At 59.5% G+C, this 21,659-nt stretch overlaps 1 protein-coding gene across 7 annotated transcripts in view; it reads left to right on the plus strand.

The window, feature by feature from the left end:
* The first annotated feature begins 449 nt into the window (after positions 1-449).
* LOC129526389 (alpha-2-macroglobulin receptor-associated protein-like) overlaps positions 450-21,659 on the plus strand; it is a 34,166-nt gene continuing 12,956 nt past the window's right edge. For 3 of the 7 annotated variants that reach the window (XR_010130442.1, XR_010130443.1, XM_063697089.1), the window contains exons 1-7: positions 451-658; positions 7,804-7,948; positions 12,711-12,832; positions 13,912-14,032; positions 14,683-14,841; positions 16,677-16,759; positions 17,947-18,123. Coding sequence is in view for 4 of the 7 variants with exons in the window: in XM_063697089.1 (XP_063553159.1) it covers positions 455-658; positions 7,804-7,948; positions 12,711-12,832; positions 13,912-14,032; positions 14,683-14,841; positions 16,677-16,759; positions 17,947-18,123 (1,011 nt within the window). In the remaining 3 variants the exon portion in view is untranslated. Of the gene's footprint in view, positions 659-7,803; positions 7,949-12,710; positions 12,833-13,911; positions 14,033-14,682; positions 20,309-21,659 lie in introns of those variants that run through there. The other 4 variants (XM_063697090.1, XR_010130444.1, XM_063697088.1 and 1 more) reach the window with 4 other exon arrangements.

Genomic DNA, 21,659 nt, shown 5'->3' on the forward strand with positions numbered 1-21,659 from the left:
CCGCAGTGCCAACCCCGCAACAGCACTGGACATGCAAGAGTCGGCGTCAGTGCGCGTGAAGCCGGAGCATTATCAGGCTCAGCCAAACATGGCCCGGTTCTTGGGCTTTCCGCTCTTTCTGTGGGGCAGAGAGGGAAAGAGGCCTCGAGTCGTGCGGGCTCCAGGCTCCGGGCTCTGGGTGAGGCCTGATCCCTGCTCCCGCCCGGCCACCCTCATTCTCCAGTTGTATCCCCTGCCAGAGTCTGCAGCCTCGGGCCGCGGCGTGGTTGCCTGGGAAACGCTTGCGCCTGCGCAGGGCTTCCTAGGCTCTGGAGTCCGCAGGCGGCCTCGCCGCTGCCGGTCGCTCACGGAGGAACTACAATTCCCAGGAGACAGCGCGGTGGGTGGGGGCGGGGTAGTGGGCGGGGCATCGGCAGGCTAGGTTCTCTCCGCGCAGCGCCAGCCGCAGAGAAAGATGGCGCCGCGGAGGGTCAGGTCGTTTCTGCGCGGGCTCCCGGCGCTGCTACTGCTGCTGCTCTTCCTCGGGCCCTGGCCCCCGGCGAGCCACGGCGGCAAGTACTCGCGGGAGAAGAACCAGCCCAAGCCGTCCCCGAAACGCGAGTCCGGAGAGGAGTTCCGCATGGAGAAGTTGAACCAGCTGTGGGAGAAGGCCCAGCGGGTGAGCGCGGCCCGCGGGCGGTGGAGCGGGGCCTGGGGGCGGGGGCGCGGGGCCTGGGGGCGGGGGCCGTGGTTGGGGTCGTTGGAGCGGGGCCCAGGGGTCGGAGGCGGAGGGGGGCGCAGCCGGGGCACCTGTGCCTCACGCGCCCTGTCCTTGGCACAGCCTCCCCCAAGTGTCAGGTGGGGCGCCCCGACCCCTTCAGCAGGAAAGGTACCCGTGCCGGCGACGACGCCGTGTGAAGCAGGTGGCGGCCGGCACCCCGAGGGTCAGTGTCGCCCTCCCCAGCCTGGGCGGCCTGCTGACCCGAGCGTAGGGACAGAACCAGGCTAGATCACAGGTCTCCTGCCTCCCGAGCCTTTGCCTGTTCCCTCAACCTTATCTCCCTATGTGGGGGAACAAGAAAAACAAAATGTTGGGTAGAAAGACGTGTCCAGGGACAGAAGGAATCCCAGTAGCAAGCCCGTGCTTGTTCATTTGAGCGAGAAATGAGGAGGTGAGGAGATGGGATCGGTTTAGAGCACATAAAACGCGACCTTGGGAATGCAGAAAGTCAGTCTTAACAGGGCGCTCACCTGATCTCTCCTTCATTTGAGAGATGAGGGTACGGAGGCCCCGAGGGGAAAGGGCACCCCCAAGGTGGCTCGGCCGGTGGGGCCCCCCGGGACAACAGCTTCCTAATTGGTGCGTGACCCTGGGCCAGCTGCTCTCTTCATTAAGATACGGTTGCTTCATTTGTTAGGTGTTCCTGAAAACACCTGAAATGGGTGTTTTCGAACTATGCCGACCATCTGGGCCTCATTATCTCATCTCAAATGCAGGAGTCAGATTAGATCTCTGTCTCAATAGTCCAGTTTTAAGCATTCCTGAGTCTTTGAGAGGGAAAGTAAATGATTTGCAGAATAAGAAGGAACTTTTGGAACGAAAAGGGAGAGGAGAAACAGGTGGGGGACAGATACGACGGTTATAAGACTGCGTGGGGATGGGGATTGACGCCTGGGCATCAGCTCCACAGGCCCTTCCTGAACTGCTCCTGGGACCAGCAGTCAAGCCCCATGCGTAATGTTCAGCCTGCGGAGGTGGGAGAACGCTCTGGGCTGGAGCGGCAGGGCGGCTTCTTGGAGGAAGGGATTCTGGAGGGGCTGGGGACACGGCTGGGTTTGGATGTGTTGATGGCCTCCCAGCAGCAGGGAACAGGTGTGACCAGGAGCAGCCGGGATGCAGTGCTGCCTCCCCGTGCCCACTGCACTGGGCATCTGTTGAGTGGGTGGAGTCCCCCCTCCCCATGAGGAATGGGGAGCCCGAAATAGACTCCCTGACCAATTGGAGGTGGCGCTGAGGAAGTGCACTCGGGCCCAGGAACCCCAGCGGCTCCCTTTACTTTTGGGTGCTGGCCCAAGTCTTCCACCTGCTCTGCAGGGCCGCCCTGGTGCGCTCCACCTTACCTCCAGCCACCTCCAGCTGGTCCTCTGTCTTTGTCAGCCCAGGCCCCCTGCAGCAATACGCCTGCCCTCAGGCTGCCCCTGCATTGGTCCGGCTACCCTCGGGCTGCCTCTGCACTGTCCCCTGGTGCTGGGTGCTCGCCTGACCAGTTTCAGTCTTGGGTCGGGTCATGTCTCCTGAACCTCCCTGAGGTTCACTGGGCACCATGGTAGGGCGAGCTGCTCACCTCCACTTTGGACTGAGCCTTGGACTAGATGATCTTTCTGGTCCCTTTAAGTCCTGAAGTTCTAGTTGTGTGGGCAAGTCTTTTTTGCTGAACAGAACGTGAAATTCTTCGAGGGTGAGAGTGTTTTGGGGGATTTTGTGTGTCTTCCCCCCTTCCAGAGAGCCTGGTACTATGGCAGGTAGGCCTGCAGAGCCCATTCGTCTTGATTTTCCTTCCAGATAACAGAAGCTTGGAGGGTGGCGGTGCTGTGAGGGTGTTCTATCCTGGAGCCAAGTGTGCAGGCGTCAGACCCGTCCGGGTCTTTTTGAGGTTCTCAGTGGCGGTAGCGCATCCCGGGTGGTCTTTGTGCTGTGGCTCTTGCTGCTGAGCGTGCCAGGGCCCAGGGTGGTCAGGAGGCAGGAGGAGCCACAGTCAGTTCGAACGTAGGGGCAGAGAATTGTTCGTGCAAACAGTCACTCCAGTCGGCTTCTTACCCCACCTGACTCGCCGCTCTAGGTAGGTATCAGACGGAGACGGGGTCTTGGATCGCCCCCTGGAAGATAACTGAGGTGAGGGCTGCTTTTTCAGAGAAGCACGTCCTGCCTGGCTCTGCAGCCACTGCTCTCAGCCTCCTGCGACCTGCGCTCAGCAGCCAGGATGGTCTTGTCCTTTCTTTGGTTTGCTTCATGAAAACATCGTGTCCCTGTTTTCTGCATGTAAAGCCACATCCTGGCATATAGGATTGTGTAGTGTGTCAGTAGGCATAGGGTGAAGGGAGCGTTTCAGGAAACCTTTGCCTTTGATGGGCTGTGAGACCTGCGTTGAGGTTGCCGCCAAGAAGATGCTGAGACCCGCTTTCATCAGGCAAGACCCGGCCGGGGGGTGCTGCTTCATCCTCTCCAGCAACTTGAATCTTGACTTTCTGTGACTCTCCCAGTTCCTCTTTCACAGGCGGGCTCCACTGTGTTGCAAGACTCCTGAGCAGAGGCTGTCCCTGGAGCTTTGGAGGTCGGAGGCCATGCAGAGCCCTTGTGCTCACAGACGCCTTCTGAGGACTCTGCCTCTTCAGAGCTCTGTGTGTTGTGTTGATGCTGAGGAGTAAGCTCCAGGGTCTGCATGGTCCAGCTGCGGCGCTCAGGGACACACTCGTGTACCTCTTGGCCTGGGCTGCACGGTGCCATGAGCTCGGAGTCCTTGGCCATAGGTCCTTAGTTTTTTTGGTTTTTTGTTTTTCTGTTTTTTTTTTTGAGACAGTCTCACTCTGTCGCCCAGGCTGGGGTGCAGTGGCGTGATCTCGGCTCACTGCAACCTCCGCCTCCCAGGTTCGAGTGATTCTCGTGCCTCAGCCTCCTGAGTAGCTGGGATTACAGGCATGCACCACCATGCCCGGCTAATTTTTATATTTTTAGTAGAGACGGGGTTTCACCATGTTGGCCAGGCTGGTCTCGAACTCCTGGGCTCAAGTGATCCTCCCGCTTCTGCCTCCTAAAGTGTTGGGATTACAGGTGTAATCCCAGGAGGCACCACACGCAGACGGTCCTTAGTTCTGACATGAATGGTGACTGCAATGAGAGTGTGTGAAGCATCTTGTTCTCAGAGGTCTGACGAGTGGAAACTGAGATCTGCAGAGAGGAGCCCTCAGAGCCCCACCCCAGCTCTCAAGCATCCCCCCTGGCTTGAGAAGGGCCTCTGAGGATGGGCCAGCCAGTGGCCTCCATGGGCACCTAGGACTCGCCAGGCCAATGCATGACCTCACAGCAGCTCAAGGTGGGTATGGCTGTGCCCTTGTCCATGGAGCTCAGGTGGAAGGAGCTGGGGCACAGTGGCTGGGCTGGGACAGTGCATGCCACCTGCCGTGGTGAGACAGGTACAGCGTGCCAGGAAGCCTTGGTCACCGCCACAGCCTGCTCCTCATGGTGGGTGCCTTGCAGTCTGGCGCGGGCACTCAGGTGAGCACTGGGAGAATGGCACGTGCCCTCTGAAGAGGTGGTCCATTGGCGGTCCTGGTGGCATTGGAACCTGCCCAGCCTGAACTGTGCTGTGTGTGCAGGTTGACACCAGTGGTGTAGCTGTGGACCCTGGCCTGGGTTTCCTGGGGCGTTGAGAAGCAGCAGCAGGTTATTGGAAAGTTCCAGAAAGCTCTGCTGGCACGCGGGTGGTGCTGTGTGGGGAAGGGCCACTGCTGAGGTCCCGAGCAGTGCTGGGCCCTTGGGTCTGGTCAGGAGGACACGGTCGGCTCTGCTTGTGTCTGAGGACACGGGACCGGCATCGTTTGATCAGCTGAACCGGCTTTCTTGCCTGCATGTATACCCTGGCTGTTGATGATTTGCCTCGCTGCTTCATGTTTGACAGGTTCTTTTCTGCAGTTGGTCTCCACAGGGTACTTCTAACTTGATGCGTTAACATTTAACTTGAGAGAGGTGAAAGAATCCAGACGTGGGGTCTGGGGTCTGCACGTGACCTGCTGGTCTTCCTCTGTGCAGAGCTGGGGCTGCTTTCTGTGGTGGTGCTGCCAGGCTGGCCCCTTCCGCGCTGAGCACTGGCAGCCACACATCAGGGGAAAGGGAGCTGGCTTTTGTGAGACATGCGGTGTGAAATTTAGACACCCTGTTGCCTGAGAGTTGGGGAATCAGAGGGAGAAAATGACTTTCGCCTGTGGGTTGCAGATTTTACAGCCCACGGAGCACCTGCCCTTGATTCTCCCAGCACCCTAGGGAGGCAGACAGGAAGCCAGTGAGGACTGCAAGTTACAGGGGTTGGTGCCTGGCTGTGAGCCTGCCAGGACGGGCCCAGGACTTCAGCAGCCCTGGGTCTTCAGCTCCGCTTTCCAGCGGGCAGCCCATGGGCAGTCATGGGACACCTGCGTCCTCTCCCCTGCAGCCAAAGAGGGCAGACCTGGGGCCCCTCAAGGCCAGCACACACTTGAGAGCATGGGCCTGGATTGCCTGCCCCAGGGTGCTGCTTCTGGCTCGGACCATCACTGTGGGCCTCGCATCTCAGACCCTCCCGGGCAGTGCAGCGCGGTAAGTAAGGCGCCTACAGGGTAGCAGCAGCCACGGGGAAGTAGAGATGGAAGCAGACCTGTTCCTCCAGGAGTTTGGGTCACAAACAAGATAGGCAGGTGTGGGCTCCCCCTCCTCCTGAGGCACAGACTGCCCCTCCTGAGAGTTCAGCGTCACTCAGGTGCCTCATTGTCCTGGGTCCTCCTGCTGGGAATGCTCAGATCAGACCTCAGGTCTCCTAGGGCCTTCCAGTGGACGCCGCAGGCGAGTGTCCAGGGCACAGAGGGGCACGGGGTGGAGCTCTGGGGAGAAGGGGCTGGGTGGATGGGGCTGGCTGGGGAAGAGGCACGCAGGTAGGGGTGTGTCAAAGGCTGCCAGGGAAAGGGTTTTCAGGTCGGGACAATCCTGGAAAGCAGCCCCTGCAGAGATGGGAGCGCAGAGCATCTACCAGGAGGGCCCAGACAAAAGACTGCCCTGGGACCACCCACCAAGGGTTAGAGAACCTTCTAGAGAATTAGAAGCTTTCCTCTGCCCTAGGCCCTGCCATTCATTTTGTGCCTACCGTTTGCTATCTGTTTACCATTGGGGATCTTGGCTCAGTAATCTGAATTCGTCCCTAACTAAATTTTAAACTCCTGGAGGGTGGGGCCTGTGTGGCTAGGGCAGCTGCGGATAGTCAGGCTGGGCTTCTGAGAGGAGAGAGGGCGGAGCTGACAGCCCCAGCACCCAGCTGGAGACAGGGCCTGTGGTCAGGGGTCTCCTTCCTCCCAGGCCCAACACAGACTGAGCTGCAGGGAGCAGGATGGGCTCAGTCTAGATACAGGCAGAGTGAGGCGAGGAGGTTCCGGAGTGTGGGGTGTGCCAAACACACAGAATTGGCTTCGCGTGAGTCTTGAAAGAAATGTGTGCCCCTGCGCGGCGCGGACCTGAGGGCTGGGCCTCCTGAGGTCTCGGGCTGCAAGGCAGTGTGGGCCACAAGGCGGCGCGGGCTGCGGGACACTGGGAAGGCAGCCGGCTCTTGACGCTTCCTGGGGATGTTCACTGTTTTACATAAACTTTATTGAAATATAACACACATACTTTGGATACTAGCTTGTGTTGTATTTATGTTAGAAAATAGCTAATGAAATATAGATAAAAGATTAATATTTCAAATCTCTAAGGGGAAACAGACTCCATATTGAAACACACATGATCAGAGGCAGGCGTTAGGTGATGGGCACCTGGAGCTCAGAGGCAGGAGCTGGGGTTCCCTCCTAGAGCCACGGGCAGCTCATGAGGACCAGCCCCGGGGGAATGTGAGAATGCAGGTGCTCAGGGAGGGGGACCCTCCTGAGAGCTGAGAGATTTGGGGATCTGCACTGCACAGTGCCGAGCACTTCCTTTGCTGCAGGACTCCACAGAGCCTTTAATGCGCTGGCGTCACGACAGACATGCGGTGCAGCCTCCCCAGTTAGCCAGGGACAGCACCCTGTCTCCGTGAACCCTGGTCCCACCTCATGACACGTTCTGGTTCACACAGCTGGGCCACTCTGCTCTGCACGGAAGAGCCTTCGCTTCCCTGAAGGGCTCGCCTGCCCCAGCACACGCCTCTTAGCGGCCGGGCCAGCCCCGAGGCCAGAGTTGATGAGAGCTGGCCGGTGGGTTTCCTTCTGCTGCTTGCCTCGGCCGCCTGGCATTCTGGCCCAGTCATTCTGACGTGGGGACACTCTTGGCCTAAATCCTGTCTTTGCAACCAAAAAGCAGTGTGCCCAGCGGTCACCTCACTTTCTCCCTTCTCTCACCCAGGGTCCCAGAGCTGGGAGGGCAGGGGTGGGATGAAGGAAGCGTGGCCTGCCCTGCGGAGAGGGATGAGGGTGGGGCGGGGAAGTTCCTCAGCCCCAGTGCGGCAGCTCATTCCGGGGCGCTGCCTGTGTGGTCTACGCCAGCAGGTAAGTGAGAGGGTGACAGATTCCTGCTCCAGAAGGATCTGGGGCTGTGTAAGAACCGTCTCAGCAAGACAGTTCGGATCATGGTACACTTGAGAGGTGGTGACTGAGGGTCTTTGGGAAATGAAGATGGGGCAGATCTGAGATTACAGTGATTTTTTTTAAAAAAGAGCTTCTAGGTGTCTGTGTCCTTGCAATGTGTATCTGCAATGGTAATGCAGTGGGTATCTTCTTCCTGCTCTGTTTATCCGAGTGCCCGATGACTGTCCTCAGGTGCTAGGGTGGGGTGTCCTGTTACAGCCGGACAGGAATGAGCAGCCGCTGCTGGTAGGGAGCCCCCGATGGACTTGGGGTTTCCAGATCGTGTATACAGACAGGCCTAGAGAATGGTGTCCATGTTGAGTTCTTGTCTAAACCTGTGGGGTTTGAATCCTGCGGACAGTGACCCTGACTCCACCTCTTCCTGGTCTCCCAGAACCTCCCGGTGGCCAGCCTCTTCCGAGGTCAGTTTCCCGCTGTGTCCTGGTCCATCCTGCTCGTGGCTCACAGGCTCCTCCCCTTCGTTCGCAGCTGCATCTTCCTCCCGTGAGGCTGGCCGAGCTCCACGCTGATCTGAAGATACAGGAGAGGGACGAACTCGCCTGGAAGAAACTAAAGCTTGACGGCTTGGACGAAGATGGGGAGAAGGAAGCGAGACTCATACGCAACCTCAATGGTACATTTGTTTCTTTCCTAATGCAGGTCGAGTATCCCTCTTCCTAAATGCTTGAGAGCGGCAGTGTTTTGGATGTCGGATTTTGTTTTTGGATTTGGGAATATTTGCATTATGCTTAATCTGGATATCCAAAATGAGCCTTTCCCCTGAGCATCCTGAGTGCCCAGAAAGCTTAGGATTTGGGTTGGGGGCTCACCCTCATGAGGGAGGTGGCCACTGGCTTCAGAGGTTGGCGAGGCTAACCCTCATGAGGGATGGTGGCTGCTCGCCTCAGTGCTGTGGGCTACGCCTCTGACTCCTTGGCTCTTGGCCAAGGGGCCCATTGGGCACAGCCTGCGGGGGGCTCTCCTCTGAGCACAGATGCGCCCTTGGCCGTGGTCTCGGTTTGCTGTCACAGGTGCCATTGGCACGCCAGAGGGAGGGCCAAGGCAGGGGCACTGGGTGCAGGAAGGGGCCGGAGGACAGCAGGAGGCTCTGTCACCCAGAGGAGGAAGCAGTCTCCCCTAGCATCTTGAAGTTTTGGGGACATACTCCAGATGTTGTCAGAATGGACACTTGGTTGTGATGCACTTAGTGAGCCCTCGTCCCTGTGGGTATTCAAGAAGAGGCAGGACAGTCACCTGCTTGGTACCAGCATACGGAAGACAGGTGTGTCCTCAGAGCCAGGAGGGTTTTAAATGACAGAGTTGCGACTGTTCCTTTTGGACCCTTCTCCTCCACCATCCTCCCTCACCACGGGCCCGTCAGCAGGGCACTGGTGGGCAGAGGACGCACACCAGGTGGGCCCGTGGGACTGGGGTTGGGGCTGCTCCGGAGAGTCGAGTGCTCAGCTGCCTGCTGTCAGCTATGTGTAGCAGCCCTAGGAGCTGCTGCGCCTCCACCCAACTGCTGCCCCTGGGCCTGACCCCAGGCACACCTTCCCCAATCCCCTCCCCCGCTGCTCCCTGTGTGACCTGGGCCCCCGGCATAGTCCCCTGCCCCCCACCTCCATTTCCTCCTCCTGTCTCACAGGACAGTGGTGTGAACCAAGTGGGATACTCCCCACTGGGGTGGGGGTGGGGGTGGCTGCCATCGCACTTGTTGCTGTCGTGAGGGTGGCCCCAGAGCCCTGGCCATGTCTGGAGTCTGCTGTAGCCCTGCTTTTCACACGTGCTGATGGCCTCAGGCATTGCAGCGCCTGGGTTGTCTCTGGTAAGGAGAGGAGGTGTCTACGGAGTTCCTTCGTTAGGCCTGATGCTCTAACACCTACTCCTCAAAACTCGTTGTCGTCCCATTTGACAGGCTCAGAGAGGGTGATTTGTCTGGCGTTGCAGAGCTGAGTAGTGCAGCAAAGATTTGGAGCCAGGGTTTTCTGACTCCTGAGCAGGTGGTCTGTTCCCAGCCACCCCTCTTCTCCCATTGGCAGGCATCAGTAGACATGTCATGTGGCTGCGCCCGGGTTAAAGACAGAGGGCTGGCTTCATTTTTGCTGGTTTATGTCACCATGTTCAAGAGTCTAGGTGGGACGTAAGCCAAGACATGGCGGTAGGGACTGCCTGGGGAACAGAGACATGGCTGAAACAATTCTGGATGGTTGCATCCCCACCAGCATGTCTAGTGGGCCATTCCCAAGGGCCAAGAAAGAGCCTGTCCTGGAGGTGCCCCCAGGAAGAAGGGACTGGCTGTGCAGCAGGGCAGCATTTGGGGCCTGGAGGAGACAGAGCAGCTTGCAGGGGGCACAGAAGTGGGCTAAGAACCAGCTCCCTCCTGCACGCCAGGCAGTGTCCTTGCAGAGTGTCCAGGTCTGTGGCCCAAGTGGAGCTGTCTTGTTTTCTGCCATTGCCTAGTGACCTGGCAGAAAACTTAGTGGGACTCTAGGAGCTGGCGTCCCAGAAGCAGACCGTGCCCACACTCAGGAGAGAGGCTCGTCCTGGCCGGTTGCCCGCCATCTTCTGGGTGTGGCCCCTGGACCCCCAAGGTCCCCCGTGCCATTATCAAGTCTGATACCATACCTGGGGGACCAGCCATAGCCAAGTGTGCCTGCCCTTGGCACCCTCCATGCTGAGGTCCACCCTGAGACAGACGGGCCACGCTCCACTCTGCCCTGCCCTGCTCTGCTCTGGGGTTCGCTCCTGTCCTCACCCTCACTGCGCCCCCAGGGCCACTTCACTCCCCAGGCAGGGAGTGTGGGGCGGCGTCCATCCTCCCCAGGCAGGGAGTGTGGGGTGGCGTCCGTCCTCCCCAGGCAGGGGGTGTGGGGTGGCATCCGTCCTCCCCAGGCAGGGGGTGTGGGGCCACCTCCGTCCTCCCCAGGCTGGGGGTGTGGGGTGGCATCTGTCCTCCCCAGGCAGGGGGTGTGGGGCGGCGTCTGTCCTCCCCAGGCAGGGGGTGTGGGGCCACCTCCGTCCTCCCCAGGCAGGGGGTGTGGGATGGCGTCCGTCCTCCCCAGGCAGGGAGTGTGGGGCCGTGTTCATCCTCCCCAGGAGCTCTAAGGGCTCGGTGCTCCTGAGGCCGCCTCCAGCTTCAGTGCTCTGTGACTCCATTCCATGCAGAACCCAGCACCTCCAGAATCCAGAACCTTCCATAGTCCCTGCTGCTGATCGCAGCCTTGGGCACTCTGCCTTTTGATGGGGTCTGACCAGCCACTTTGGGCTCTGGCTCAGAGCTTTTGGCTCCAACTAGGAAGGCTCGAGCCAGGCTAGCCTCAGAGCCCCAGGACATGGCCCAGCCTCCCTGTCTCCCCCTCTCCTCCTCTCGGGCTCAGGGGTGCACAGCCTGGGGTTGTGACCTCAGTGCTGCTGAGCAGTGGCTGGACTTGGGGGTCTGGGCAGGACGGCCTTCACAGGCAGGCCTGGCACTGGCTTTCTAAGGCCAGGAGGCATCCAGGCCACTTTTTTAAAAAGTTTGTGTATTTTTGTATGTATTTATTTCATTTATTTTCTCATCCCCCACAGCCGGTATTATTTATTTAATTATTTATTTATTTTAAAAGATGGGGTCTCACTTTGCTGCCCTGGCTGGTCTTGAACACCTGGGTTCAGACGGCCCTCCTGCCTTGGCCTCCCAAAGTGCTGGGATCACAGGCATGAGCCACCGCGCCCGGCCTAAAATAGTTATTTCAGGTATAAATTCCCTGCCATGGAAGACAGGCCCAGCATGTGGTTGAGCTTTGAAGCGTGCATCTACGGGACCCGTGCCCAGTGCCAGCAGCTCTTGACTGCTGTCAGGAGAGACGGCTTTCCTCAGGGACAAGACCACAGGCTGTTTTCTCACGCTTAGGAAGATCACAAGCGCTTCCAGGCTGGAACACGAGAAGCACATGCTGCGTGTGGCCTTGAGACCCCCATGGCCCAGGCTTCCAGACAGAATGAGACAGGAGGGATCAGAGGCCAGGGTGGTGTCGATGAGAAAGGAGGCCTGAGGCTTTCGGGGTGTCCCTGGAGCAGGGACAGTCCCCAGGGCTGGCAGTGACAGAGGATGGACCTTTGGGAGAGGTGCGGGGAGGGGGGGCCTGCTGAGCCCAGAGCATGTGGAGGCCCCGCTGGGAGTAGTTCTGTCCAGTAGGGTCACGGGTGAAGGTGAAGGCCCAGAGGAGGCGCTGGGGTCCAGGAGTCACCATCTGGGTGAAGAGGTCCCGGGGTGAGGGGAAGTGTGAGGCGAAGGGAGGCTCCGAGCCCAGCATCTTGGGAGAGGCCTACTCGGGGCCCTCTCGGCCCGGAGGGGAAGGCAGGACCCCATTCTGTGGGAGGCGGGGCCCTGGGAGAATTCCCCCAGCCCCCAGGAAAGGGCCGGCAGGCAAGCCCACCGCCAGCTAAGGAGGCGGGTGGGGTTGCATGGGCCCCGGATTCCAGGGGACTTAGTAGAGGGCCTGTCACACAGAGCCACAGCACAGGACTTGGAAGTGGGAACTGGGGCCTGGGGAGAGCTACTGCCGGAGGGCCAGGCCAGCCCCCAGGCTCTGCTCTCACATCCCAAGTGCAGGACTTGTCTGCAGCTGAGTCCTGTCGGTACCAGGGCCCGCGTCGAGCGCCTGCTTTCATATCATGTTGGTGGCAGCGTGTGGTGACAGACACAGCCCACAGATGCCGAGTCCCCCCTAGGGAAGCGGGGCTAGGGGAGCACCACGTGGGCAGATCCTAGAGGGCTCCCCGAGTGGCTGGGCCACAGCACACTGCAGACTAATTATTCCTCCTGGCTGCTACCGGTAACTTTTTGTTAGAAGCTGCTGACACTGACGTTTCTCCTTTAGAAACTGTTTTTCCTCCCAATAAATATAAGATGTGTGCTGTCAGAAAGCCCTGCCACCCTGCACAGTCTGCAGGTGGCCTCTGTCCTGTGGTCCTTAAGAGTTTTTGCCCTATGGTAGCAGGTGAGGCTGCAAATTTTGTTCTTGAAAATCTGTGCAGCTGGTCGCTAAAGACGGGCCAATCGGTAACCACTCTTACAGCCCAGCCCACCAGCTGCTTCCGACAGCTGCGTCTCACGGGGACACAGCTTGATGGAGGACTCCAGCCGGTGTGTCCCTGGTAGGAAAGAGGGAGGTCCTGGGGGTGTCCCGTGAGTTGCCAGACCCTTTCCTAAGCGCTGGGAGACCACAGACCCCACGCTTGTTTATATTCTTGTTCTCCCCAGATCTCCAGTGGTCATCCAGGAAACGGGTGAAAGGAAACTACTGGAAAATGAGAGGCAAACCTGTCTCACCCACCGTGGCAACCCAGATGTGTTGGCTGTTGACTGTTTTTCACAGGAAACCATATCAAATAGAACCTCTCCTCTCTCCTAGTCATCTTGGCCAAGTATGGTCTGGACGGGAAGAAGGACGCTCGGCAGGTGACCAGCAACTCCCTCAGTGGCACCCAGGAAGACGGGCTGGATGACCCCAGGCTGGAAAAGCTGTGGCACAAGGTACTCTTCGATTGTTTGCATACCTTGCAGAATTGGTGCCGTTACGCTGAGTGTTAAGGCGGGGGCTGTGAGGGGCAGTCTCTGCTCTGCATGGGAGCCGGGGTTTGGGAAAGTCTCAGGAAGACGGTGGCTTCCTAAGGAAGCCATTCCACTGTCGTTCTGTGAATCTTTTCAGCTTTCCTGTTTAGAAGATTCCTTGCTCTTTAAGTAAAGGAGCTCTGTTTGGCCTGCAGCTGTCAGACCTTCAGCTCAGGTCACGTGTGGTTAGGGATGGTGACGTAGCATGGGCTGCGTTCTTTACTCCGTGTCGGATTTTTAGTGTAGTGAGTGGTGCCGTGGACGTGCCTCTGTGATTAGAAGGGTGCCCTCGTGTGTGGGGCTGGCCTTTCACCCTGTGCCTGGGAAGGGTGCGGGGGCCTGGTGCGGGGCCAGGCGCTGGGACCCAGCAGGGCCTGGTGGGCCATGGCAGGGTGTTTACCTGCCGCAGCTCCCCCATTTCCAGCGGCTCCAGAACAGTTTCTCTGGATCACATTGATTTGGGGTCAACAGTTAGACTTCTTGTACTAGCCCAGTCACAGCTCATTGTCCTTGGCCAGGAGAGATGGAGTTGGTAGAAGGGGGCTGAGAGGGAGAGAGGGCCCTGTGTGGCCTCCCTGGACGTGTGTGAGCCACGTCACCCCACAACCGGGAGGCAGGTGGGATGACAATGAGGGGCTGGCAGAGGTCCCCCTAGGAAGGTGGCCTTGCTGTCCTCACCACCTGCAGCCGGGAGAGCCAGGCAAGCCCAGGGTCACCGGGCTGCTGCCCTGTCCCCCTCCTTGGGATCTTCTGCTCCCCACCCCAGCCAGCTCGGTAGCCGTCCCCTGTTGAGCCTGGACACGTCCAGGAGAAGGGTGGTTGCCTGCCGGCAGCTCTTCTCCGGTTTGTTTTTTGTTTTCCTGCCCTTCGTGAGGCCAAGAACCTGGCCCGGCACTCATGTAGGCAAGGGCCTGCCTGGCCATGAGGAGTGGTCGGCTGAAGAGCGGCCCTGGCCACGCGAGCCCGCGGCGGGTTCACTCCAGGCCTTGTTTCCCTCTTAGGCGAAGACCTCTGGGAAATTCTCCAGCGAAGAACTGGACAAGCTCTGGCGGGAGTTCCTGCATCACAAAGAGAAAGTTCACGAGTACAACGTCCTGCTGGAGACCCTGAGCAGGACCGAAGGTGCCCCCCGCCCCCACCCCCTCCTGCCCCCCACCCCTCCTGCACCTGAGGCTCGTTGTGCTCAGTGGGCAACCTCGGCTCCCCTCGGGAACACGGCAGGGGCAGGGGGGCGGCACCAGACGCCCTCTCCCAGGGTTCCACCGGACTTGTGAGTGGGGAGGTTGCTGTGCAGGCAGGGCTGGCTCTGGGAGTCGCCAGCCTGCATTGGATGAACCAAGTCTCACCGGCGCCTGCCCCCACCATGGGCACAGCTGCTGCCTTTGTCAGACCTGAGCTTCACTGATGGGTCCTTCATTCTGGACTCGTGACCCTCCCCAAATGTGTGACTTTCCCACCCCACAAAGCTGGAGTAAAATGGAGGGTGACCCAGCAGAGAGGGGGCAGGGCAGGGGTCCAGAGTCAGCCCCCAGGGGACCTGGTGCCCCAGCTGTCACCGCCAGGCGCCACTTGGTGCGCGTGTCCCGGCGTCTCGCCTGGAAAGGAAGCTGTGCCAACGGTTGTTTCTGCGGCACTGCAGTACCGCGGAAGGGGGACATTTTCAGCCCAGAAATGAGAGTTTGAGCTCCCCAGCAGTGGGCATTATAGACAGTGGTCTGGGCAGGCAGGGCGAGGACTCCCAGCCTCATGGCGTCCTGCCTTCGGTTTTACAGAAATCCACGAGAACGTCATTAGCCCCTCGGACCTGAGCGACATCAAGGGCAACGTCCTGCACAGCAGGCACACGGAGCTGAAGGAGAAGCTGCGCAGCATCAACCAGGGCCTGGACCGCCTGCGCAGGGTCAGCCACCAGGGCTACAGCACTGAGGCCGGTGAGTGCCCGCCGGGGACTGTTGGTTCCCGAGGGTGGGGCCGTCTCTGGTTGTGTTTTGGGGACAAGCAGGCAGGTGCTTGTAGCGACGGGAACCCGGGCCTGTGGACGCAGCGGAGACCCTCGGCGCGCTCAGTCTACCCAGGGGTGGTCACAGGCCTCGCTCCCAGGAGCTGCTCCATGAAGGTCACTTGCCGTCCCCAGCCTTGTACCTGGAGACTTGCGGAGGGCAGTGGCGGTAGCGGGCCTGGGAGCAGCCCTTCCCAGCGTCTCCCCAGCCTCAGCAGCACGGCCCCTCCCATGCTGCTGTTGGCCAAGAACAGAGACCACTTGTCAAACACAGCTCTGTCTCCATCTCATGCCACCCACACCGTCCGTCAGTCCCCTTCAGCCCGGCAGGGGCAGGACGCCCGCTGAGGCCACAGAGCTTGTGGCTCCATCTCAGCAGCTCATCTCCCTCCACTGCAGGCCCTCAGTGGCCAGGCTCTGCACCACTGCTTCTTGCCCCGGACCCGGGCCAGAGCCTTGTGCAGGGTTTACCAGAAGCCTGCTGGCCTCACTCACACAGCTTCCGATTCTGTACCTCATCCTCCACGTGCACACTGAGCGCCAGCTGCACACCAGGCACTGCTCTAGGCTCGAGGAGGCAGCAGCCGCCAGGAGATGGCATCTGTGCCCTCATGGTGATAAGACAGCAGGGCTGGTCTCTGTCCCCGGTGCCAGGCAGAGCCACCGCCTCGTCTCCAGGATGGTCTGGCCAGAGGCAGCCTCCAGCACAGCAGTCAAGTGTGTCCACGCGGGCCCAGGTCCCCTTGGTTGGCTGTGCTGCTGTCACCTGAGTGCCCTTGGGCAAGACCCCTCACCACCCACCCCCAAACCCAGGCTCCCTTAGCCTGACCTGGTGCTGGTGACTGTGTCAGCTGTAGGCTTTTGGCCGTAGTGTTGGGGGCTGGACCACCTTGTAGGCCTGCGATGCAGTTTGCTGAGTGCCTGTGCTGGAGAGCGGATGAGCCTGGCTATAGTCCATGCAGGAAAGGGCGACTCAGCCCCACACACTCCTCTTCCCACCTCGGGCTGTCCCCAAGGCAGTTGTGTCCAGCGGCTCCTACAGTTCTCTTGCGGGTCTGCCTGGGCCTTCCAGCAAGCCCCTCCAGCCCAGGGTCCTCAGGGTCCTGAGCAGGAAGGGGTCAGCAGAGGAGGGAGCAGGGGCCACTGTTGCAGGGCTCCATGGGCAGGCGGCTCTGGACTACTCGCTCCTGGATGGAGAGTGGTGATGGCCCCGGAGTCTCTCACTGCGTCCCTTCGTGAGCACCAGGGCCCAGGAGCCGTCTTGGTTTGTTTGGCTCCTCCCAGGAGCCCGAATGTTTGACTTTCACGAACAACACATCCTGCTGGAGACCCTGAGCAGGACCGAAGGGAAACAGCCTGTGCCTGCGTCTGGACCTGGCTGAACTTGCAGGCGCCCCCACCCGAGGTCCTGAGCAGCCTCTGCACACAGGCCACGTCCATCCTCTGCCTCCTGCTTCAGAGGCAGCCAGGGCGGGCTGTGGCGCTTCCCAGGCTCTGATGGAGGCAGGTGTTTCTGGACACAAAGGAGAAGCAGTTGTTTGGCCAAGGGGACAGAGAAGCCACATTTCAGCGAGGTCATGTGAGCTACTGAGCAGATGCCCTCTGTGCCCCACGAGACTTTGAGTGCACGCACCCGTGTTTCACACACATGCAGGTCGCGCCTGCAAACCCTCATAGGCTCCATGCACACTCAGCGTGGTTGCCGCGGGGCTGGCTGTGGTGTGCACCCCGGGTGCTGCTGAGGCCACTCTTGCTCCTCCCCTGCAGAGTTCGAGGAGCCCAGGGTGATTGACCTGTGGGACCTGGCGCAGTCCGCCAACCTCACGGACAAGGAGCTGGAGGCGTTCTGGGTAAGGCAACACGGCCCTCTCCTTCTAGCTCTCTCCTGTGGTGAAGATTCTCTTGCAGTTTCCGGGTAAGGAAATGCAGCCCTCTCCTCCGAGCTCTCTCTCTCAAGATTCTCGCAGTTTCTTCCTTAACCACTCGGTGAACCTGCTTGCGTTTTCCTTCTCATCTGCGTGGGAACTCGTGTTTCAGGGGCGGGGCCAGGCTCTGGAGGGAGGGGCTTTGGTTCTTTTGTCCGTGTTCACGTCTGAGCGTGGCCTTGGTGCGGGTACTGTGGATGGTCAACAGTTGGTCGGGACCCAGCCACAGCCTGGGGGGAGGGGACCAAGGACACTACCGGGATCGTTTAGGGGTGTCACCGCTTCCTGAGATGGAGGCCCAGGGAGGGAAGGAGACCACCTCAGGTGGCAGGGGCTCCTGGGGCGTGTGGAGTGCCAGATCATTCTGAGGGTGGAGAATTCATCAGCTCGGTGAGCACCCAGCAGGGCTGTGAGGAGTGGGGAGTCCAGCGGGGGTCCTGGGTGGGCAGCCTTGGGTATGGTATCTGGCCGTGAGTTCACCCAGGGTCGCTATAGCTGGTGTCTGTTGGGAGGGAGGTGGGTGTGGTCCTGCCCTCATAGGACTTGGGACTTTCCTGGCCCCAGGAAGGGCCCTTAGCATCTCCCCCAGAAAGGGGTCAGGAGCTTCCCTCTGGGGCTGGGGCACCTTAGCTGGCCGCAGGCATGTGCATGGGGCTTGGCAGGTGGGGCCACATGGAGGGCCCTGGGTCTGGAGTGTGGGGTCAAGGCAGGGCAGGGCGCCTACAGGAGCAGGGACAGAGCTGCAGTCCAGCAGCAGTGGAGCCCAGGCAGGCTGGGGGCAGGGTGCAGAGGCAGCCACCACAGAAGCACAGCCCCTGGACATGGGGTCTGGCTGGGAACGAGTTGGAGGCCCCCCAGATTCGGGGGGCGGGGGTGCCATTTGCAGAGACAGGGAAGGGGTCGGCTTAGGGCTGCCGAGGAGGCGCGGGCTGGGACCCATTGCTAGTGTGATGGCCTCCCAGCTGCCGCCCCCTCATTGCCCATGTCACCGCAAGGCCTGTCCTGCCCCGGGTATGGCACCGTCCCTTGGCGTCCTTGCGGTTCACCCGGGACCACAAGATGGCATGGCGAGCACGGGGAGGGAACACTCACCTATGGAAACCTTGTTCCAGGAGGAGCTCAAGCACTTCGAAGCCAAAATCGAGATGCACAACCACTACCAGAAGCAGCTGGAGATTGCGCACGAGAAGCTGAGGCACGCAGAGAGCGTGGGCGACGGCGAGCGTGTGAGCCGCAGCCGCGAGAAGCACGCCCTGCTGGAGGGGCGGACCAAGGAGCTGGGCTACACGGTGCGCACGGGTTCCAGGACCGGGGAGGCCACAGTTCCCCTGCAGGAAAGACGAGGCTGCCCACATGCAGCTCAGGGCTTCCTGTAGATGGGGTGTGGGCCCCACGCTGTTGTCTTCCCTGTCCGAGTTGAACCCCAGGGCCACAAGTGTGTGGGGCACTGAAGGCCACAGCAGCCATGCTAGGGGAGCCCCCCGGGCTTGTAGTGCAGTCTCCCGACCCTCAGGTGTGAGCGCAGGCCCCGGCAGGCCACTGCCTCGTCCTCCTGTGACCAGGATGGGGCGTGACCTGGATACCCACAGCCAGCCCATGAGTCAGGGCACTCTCCAGCCCTTGAGACAGGCGAGCCCCCTTCCCCACAGCCCCTGGGATGTGAGGGGAGGAGGGGCAGAGCCCAGGAGAAGCCGAAGCCAGCGCACGGCCTTGCCACAGAGGCACAGAAAACCTTGGAAGCTCATGCCAAGTTCTTTCTGGAGGGAGCTGGGGCTCTGGAGCCCCATCTGTGCCCTTTAAACTTTGAACTGCAGGCATGTGTTACCGATTCAAAAATAGGAAAGGCCTAAAAAATAAATGAAGGTAGAAGTTCTGGTAGGAGAGGGTGGTGCGGGTCTGCCTGGCAGAATGTGCGGGAGAGCAGCCTGCGGCCCTTGCCCGTGGGCAGGAGCTCAGGTCCAGGGTGAGCACCACCATGTCGGGTTTGCAGGGCGCTCCCGTGAGACGCGGGGATGGAATGCTAGCGTGCACCTAGCTTCACCTGACCACGGCAAAGCTCGGTGTTGGTTAAGAAAGCCGTGTGGCACTGCCTGAGGCACCCGCACCGTTGGAGCAGAGGTCAGGGCCGCTGAGAGAAGGGACCTTCGGTGAGTTATTCACCCTGAGCCACGGGCTCCTATGTGGAGAGGGAGGTGGCGCCCACGAGCAGGGTTTTGTGAGAATCCGGGGAGAGCTACAGTGACCCCGGCCCAGGCTGGGCTGACGCAGCACCTGCTGCCACTGGGGTGGTATCTGTGGGGATGCTCTGGGCTGTTGTGATGTGAGGAGCTGGAGGTCCCTCTCCTTCCCTCCCAGGCCCTGAGGAGGAAGGCGCCTTTCCCAGAGCTCTGTCCCAGTCTCTCTGGTCATTACTTTTAAAAATAACACTGTGGGGCTGGGCACAGTGGCTCACACCTGTAATCCCAGCACTTTGGGAGGCTGAGGTGGGTGGATCATCTGAGCTCAGGAGTTCGAGACCAGCCTGGGCAACGTGGTAGAACCCCATCTCTACCAAAAATAGAAAAAATTAGCCGGGCGTGGCGGTGGGCACCTGTAGTCCTAAGTACATGGGAGGCTGAGGTGGGAGGATCACTTGAGCCTGGGAGGCAGAGGTTGCAGTGAGCTGAGATCATGCCACTGCACTCCAGCCTGGGTGACAGAGCGAGACCCTTTCAGTAAGTAAATAAATAACACCATGGGCCTATCACAGAGACCCTGAGCTTTCCACTTCAGCATGAACTGCTCCTGGCTGGTGGCTCTTAGCGTTCTTTGGTGGGATTTTCTAGTTAGCACTGAGCTGCTTTTGTGATTTGAGCATTTCTGGATGGGTGTGGAATTGGAAAGTCAGATGTGCAGGGCTTGCGCCTTTTCCTTTTGGATCGCGCGTCTCCTGACGTGAGGCTGAGCTCACAGAGCTGGCCTCGAGGCGCGCTGTCACCAGCTGATGAGACGTTTCTGTCCACATGTGAAGAAGCATCTGCAGGACCTGTCCAGCAGGATCTCCAGAGCTCGGCACAACGAACTCTGAAGGCATTGGGGAGCCCAGCCCGGCAGGGAAGAGGCCAGCATGAAGGACCTGGGCTCTTGGCCGTGGCATTTCCGTGGACAGCCCACCGTCAGGGTGGCTGGGGTTGGCACGGGTGTCGAGGCAGGAAGGATTGTTTCTGGTGACTGCAGCCGCTGCTGTCGCGACACAGGGCTTGGTGGTGGTAGCATTTGGGTCTGAGATCGGCCCAGCTCTGACTGAAGGGGCTTGGCTTCCACTCAGCATCAGCGTGGCAGTCACCACCCCAGTGAGGACCTTGATGTCCAGCTGCTGTCAGGTCTGATAGTCCTCTGCTAAAACAACACGATTTACATAAAAAATCTTACACATCTGCCACCGGAAATACTATGCACAGAGTCCTTAAAAAATAGAGTGCAGTATTTAAACCACCCGCTTGTTGGCTGGTCACTAAGTGTCCTGGTGGCTGGGGCCGGAGCCAGTGCTCGTGAAGGGATCGCGTCATAGCCAGCTTCCCCTCTGGGCCCCGTGGGTCTTTGCAGCCAACCTCCTTTTCCCGTGAGACGGCCCGGCCAGATTTAAAGCCAAGAGCGCTTGGGTTGAGTTTGAAGGGAAGATGTGGAGCGTGTGGTTCTGTGGACAGTCAGAGACTGTGGCCTGGAGGCAGCGTCTTTCAACTCTCACCTCTGCAGCTCAGGGACCTTGGGAGACCTCACCAAACCTGCAGGGCCTCCGTGTCCCTAAGTGTGCTGTGTAAATGCCCCATCTCACGGGGGAGAGAGAGCCATGGAGGCCTTCCTCTGACCATAGCTGATGGACTGGTGGTTGCTCAGGTCCGGCTCCGAGCATGTTCCCGTGTCTGAGCCTGGAAGAGGCTCGGGTCCGGCTCCGAGCGTGGTTCCCTTCCCGTGTCTGAGCCTGGAAGAGGCTCGGGTCCGGCTCCAGGCATGGTTCCCTTCCCGTGTCTGAGCCTGGAAGAGGCTCGGATCCGGGTCCGGTTCCGAGCGTGGTTCCCGTGTTTGAACCTGGAAGAGGCTCCACCAGGCGTATTGTGTTTTGACTGCAGCTGGATCTTGGCTTGACTGTTGAGATCTGCCAAACATCCGCTAAGCTATCATTTCTGAGAAAGGTCAAGGCTAGAGGCAGCATGTCGGGAGTTGGTGCATCAGGGTTGGAAAGGCCCCAGGGTACAGCATGTGGGTGCCTGTTCCTATGTGGACTTGTGTGTGTGTGGCTGGTGGGGCGGGGGGTGGATTCTGGTTCTTTTTTTTCCCATTATCCTGAGAGCCTTAAGGTACTCAGTGTGTTGGTGAGACTCAGCCCTGTCATCTAGCAGAAGCATGTTCCTTTTCATTGCTGTATAGTATTCCATTGCATGACTGTCCTGTGCTCTGATTTTAATGCACTTTATTGTGGGTGGATATTTGAGTTGCTTCCTTTCTGGGGTAATAACACTCACTTGGAAATAGCTGTGGTGAACACTCGTGTGGGGGTGGGGGTGGGGGCCGACTCTAGGAGCACCTAATGGATCTTACGAAGTGTGTTGTCCAAGTATAGAGATGATTCCAAAGTGGTTGGACTATGTTTCTTTCTCCCAGCCGGGTGGAAGGAGAACACTAGTGGATTGCTGAGACTTGGTGCTCGGTATTTTTAATTATGGACAGCCTGGCTGGCGTTTTGTGGTGTCTAATTGCGGAGTAGCGTGTCTTACTGTATAATGGCCTCTTTTGTATGTGGGAGACCATGGTGTTGAGGGGAGGCAGTTACACAAAAAGCCCAGAT

This window comes from Gorilla gorilla, chromosome 14 (genome assembly GCF_029281585.2).
Source record: "Gorilla gorilla gorilla isolate KB3781 chromosome 14, NHGRI_mGorGor1-v2.1_pri, whole genome shotgun sequence".
Lineage (NCBI taxonomy): Eukaryota > Metazoa > Chordata > Mammalia > Primates > Hominidae > Gorilla > Gorilla gorilla.